Genomic DNA, 2,313 nt, shown 5'->3' with positions numbered 1-2,313 from the left:
GGAGGAAAGAGTAAATTGTTTTCAGCTGGGGAGGCAGAAGCTGAGTGGGGTCTTAAAGCAAGAGATGATTCGGTAGGATGGAAAGAGGGAGGGTAAACTTCTATAGTGGGGCCATTAGCTCCAGGTGGGAAATGGGGAAAGAACAGGCCAGTCTGGGGGAGAGGCTAGAAAAGCAGGCTGGGGTCAGACCAGAAGCTCAAGGGCTGTGGAGGGATTGGATTGTGATGGGATCAGTACAGGGAGACAGGAAGCGTTGTGCAGGAGTGACCCTCCCCAGCCTTGAGGGAGAAAGATTACTCAGGCACGATAGAGAAAATGTGTTGGCTGGAGGAGGGATGGGTGCCAGGAGACAATTGAGGTGTCCTAGCCACAGTCCCCAGGGCCACCATGGGTGCCACTGCTGAGGCTGAGTGCACGGGATGATTCAGGTGTGGGTCCAGTAGCTCAGGGGGCTGACGCTGGGCAGAAGTGCCCAAGCACATCAGAGGCAGACTGTGACCCCACACCACGGCCCCCTTGGAGCCTGCTGGCTGCCGTTTACCCCACATCCCAGCCATCCCCAAAGCTCCCTGACAGCAGGAAAAATTCATAGCCATTGATTTTGTAATTAACAGTTTATCAATGCCATCAATACAGACCTGCTGATGGATTGCAAAGAAATTAATCTTGCAATGTTATTTTATTTCATTTTTGGTCGAAGGCAGCTGCCAATTTTGGCCTCCTTGGGGAGAGTGGGGGGAGGATGGAGAGGGTGGGGAGAGGGAGCTGGCAGGAGACAGGAGCCCAGATGGCAGGGCCCAGCCATGTTAGGTACACACTCTGTAAGTGGCCGAGAGTGTAGGAATGGGGCCTTGCTTCATCTCCCACCTGATGAGGAAGGAGCGCTCACTGCCTTGGTAGCAGGGAGCAGAAAAATGTGGAGGAGGCTTGGATGTGGGGCCAGCGAAGACCCAGCCCTGCAAGGACACTCACCCCAGCCTAAGTCCCCACAGGAATAACACTACCTGACACTGATTAGGTGCTGACCAAGCTCTGAGCAATGTGCTGCTTCAGTCACCCTCACCACAACCCTGTGAGTCCTCACTCCTGTGTGTTTCAGCCGGCTCAGACCCAGCTGTCATGTGGTCATCAGCAGGTGCCTCCCTGCTATGCTGGGATATAGGTAAATTTTGTTTGAACCCCTAGGTCATGGCCTAAGTTCAAAACCTTTCCCAAGATTTCAGAGAACTCCCAACAGCTCCCTCCATCACCGTGCCCCATGCTGCCACCACGGGGCACCCTGACATGGAGCTCAGCCCCTATATCTGTGCCTGTATTCTGTGTCCTATGAACAGAATTTTATCAGGTTAGCGATTGCACTGAAGACTTGGGGAGCTGGTGGCAGCGGCAGCTGCAGTGGTTGTCATGGTGTTAGCAGTGATGGGGCTAGGGGCAGTGGTAAGGGTGATACTGCTACCAGGGTACTGACTTGTGACAAGTTCTGTTATAAACCCTTGACCTGTTTAACTCCTTTAAGCCCTTGAGGTAGGCATGGCTATTATCCCATTTTACAAGTGAGGAAAATGAGGCACAGAGAAGTTAATAACTTGCCTAAAGTCACACAGCCTGCAAGTAAGGTACACAGGATTTCAACAGTCTGGCTCCAGTGTCTCTGCTGTCACCCCCTGGTGACCTCTTGAGAAATGTCCTCTGTAGATGCCAATCTCTCCCTGGGTTTGAGCCCCAGCTCTGTCATTAGCTTCTGTGACCTCCGACTGGCAGTTAACCTCTCTGAGCCTCAGATTGGCTCTCTGTGAAGCGAGGATTCTGAAGATACCCCTGCCTGCCTCCATGCTGCCTCCTGGACCCTGAGATGGCACCCATGCCAGGCAGCACTCCCCGACCAAGCCTGCTAATGCTCGTCCTTGTGCCTGCAGATTCCATGTACATCGAGGATCTGGAGGCCGTCCAGAAGCTGCAGGACCTACTGCACGAGGCGCTGCAGGACTACGAGCTGAGCCAGCGCCACGAGGAGCCCCGGAGGACGGGCAAGCTGCTGCTGACGCTGCCCCTGCTGCGGCAGACGGCCGCCAAGGCCGTGCAGCACTTCTATAGCGTCAAACTGCAGGGCAAAGTGCCCATGCACAAACTCTTCCTGGAGATGCTGGAGGCCAAGGTCTGATGGCCCTGCACACGGACCAATACCCACCTACAGACGGACAAATGGACAGACCGAGGTGGAGACCACCACAGCCACCAGCCTCCACCTTCAACCCCTGTATCATGGCTCTGAGCTGTCCCAGAGGCAGGGGTTTCTCACCTCCTGGCTGTGTG

General features: G+C 54.8%; 1 protein-coding gene across 1 annotated transcript in view; it reads left to right on the top strand.

The window, feature by feature from the left end:
• ESRRB (estrogen-related receptor beta) overlaps positions 1–2,161 on the top strand; it is a 115,374-nt gene extending 113,213 nt beyond the window's left edge. Inside the window, exon 13 of the mRNA XM_011949807.1 lies at positions 1,917–2,161. Within this exon, the coding sequence (XP_011805197.1) occupies positions 1,917–2,161 (245 nt within the window). The remainder of the gene's footprint in view (positions 1–1,916) is intronic.
• The last annotated feature ends 152 nt before the right edge of the window (positions 2,162–2,313 follow it).

The sequence above is a fragment of the Colobus angolensis genome, unplaced genomic scaffold (assembly GCF_000951035.1).
Source record: "Colobus angolensis palliatus isolate OR3802 unplaced genomic scaffold, Cang.pa_1.0 Scaffold3, whole genome shotgun sequence".
In the NCBI taxonomy this organism is placed as follows: Eukaryota; Metazoa; Chordata; class Mammalia; order Primates; family Cercopithecidae; genus Colobus; species Colobus angolensis.
Note: the sequence above shows the minus strand (reverse complement) of the source record. Positions and strands in the feature narration are given on the sequence as shown.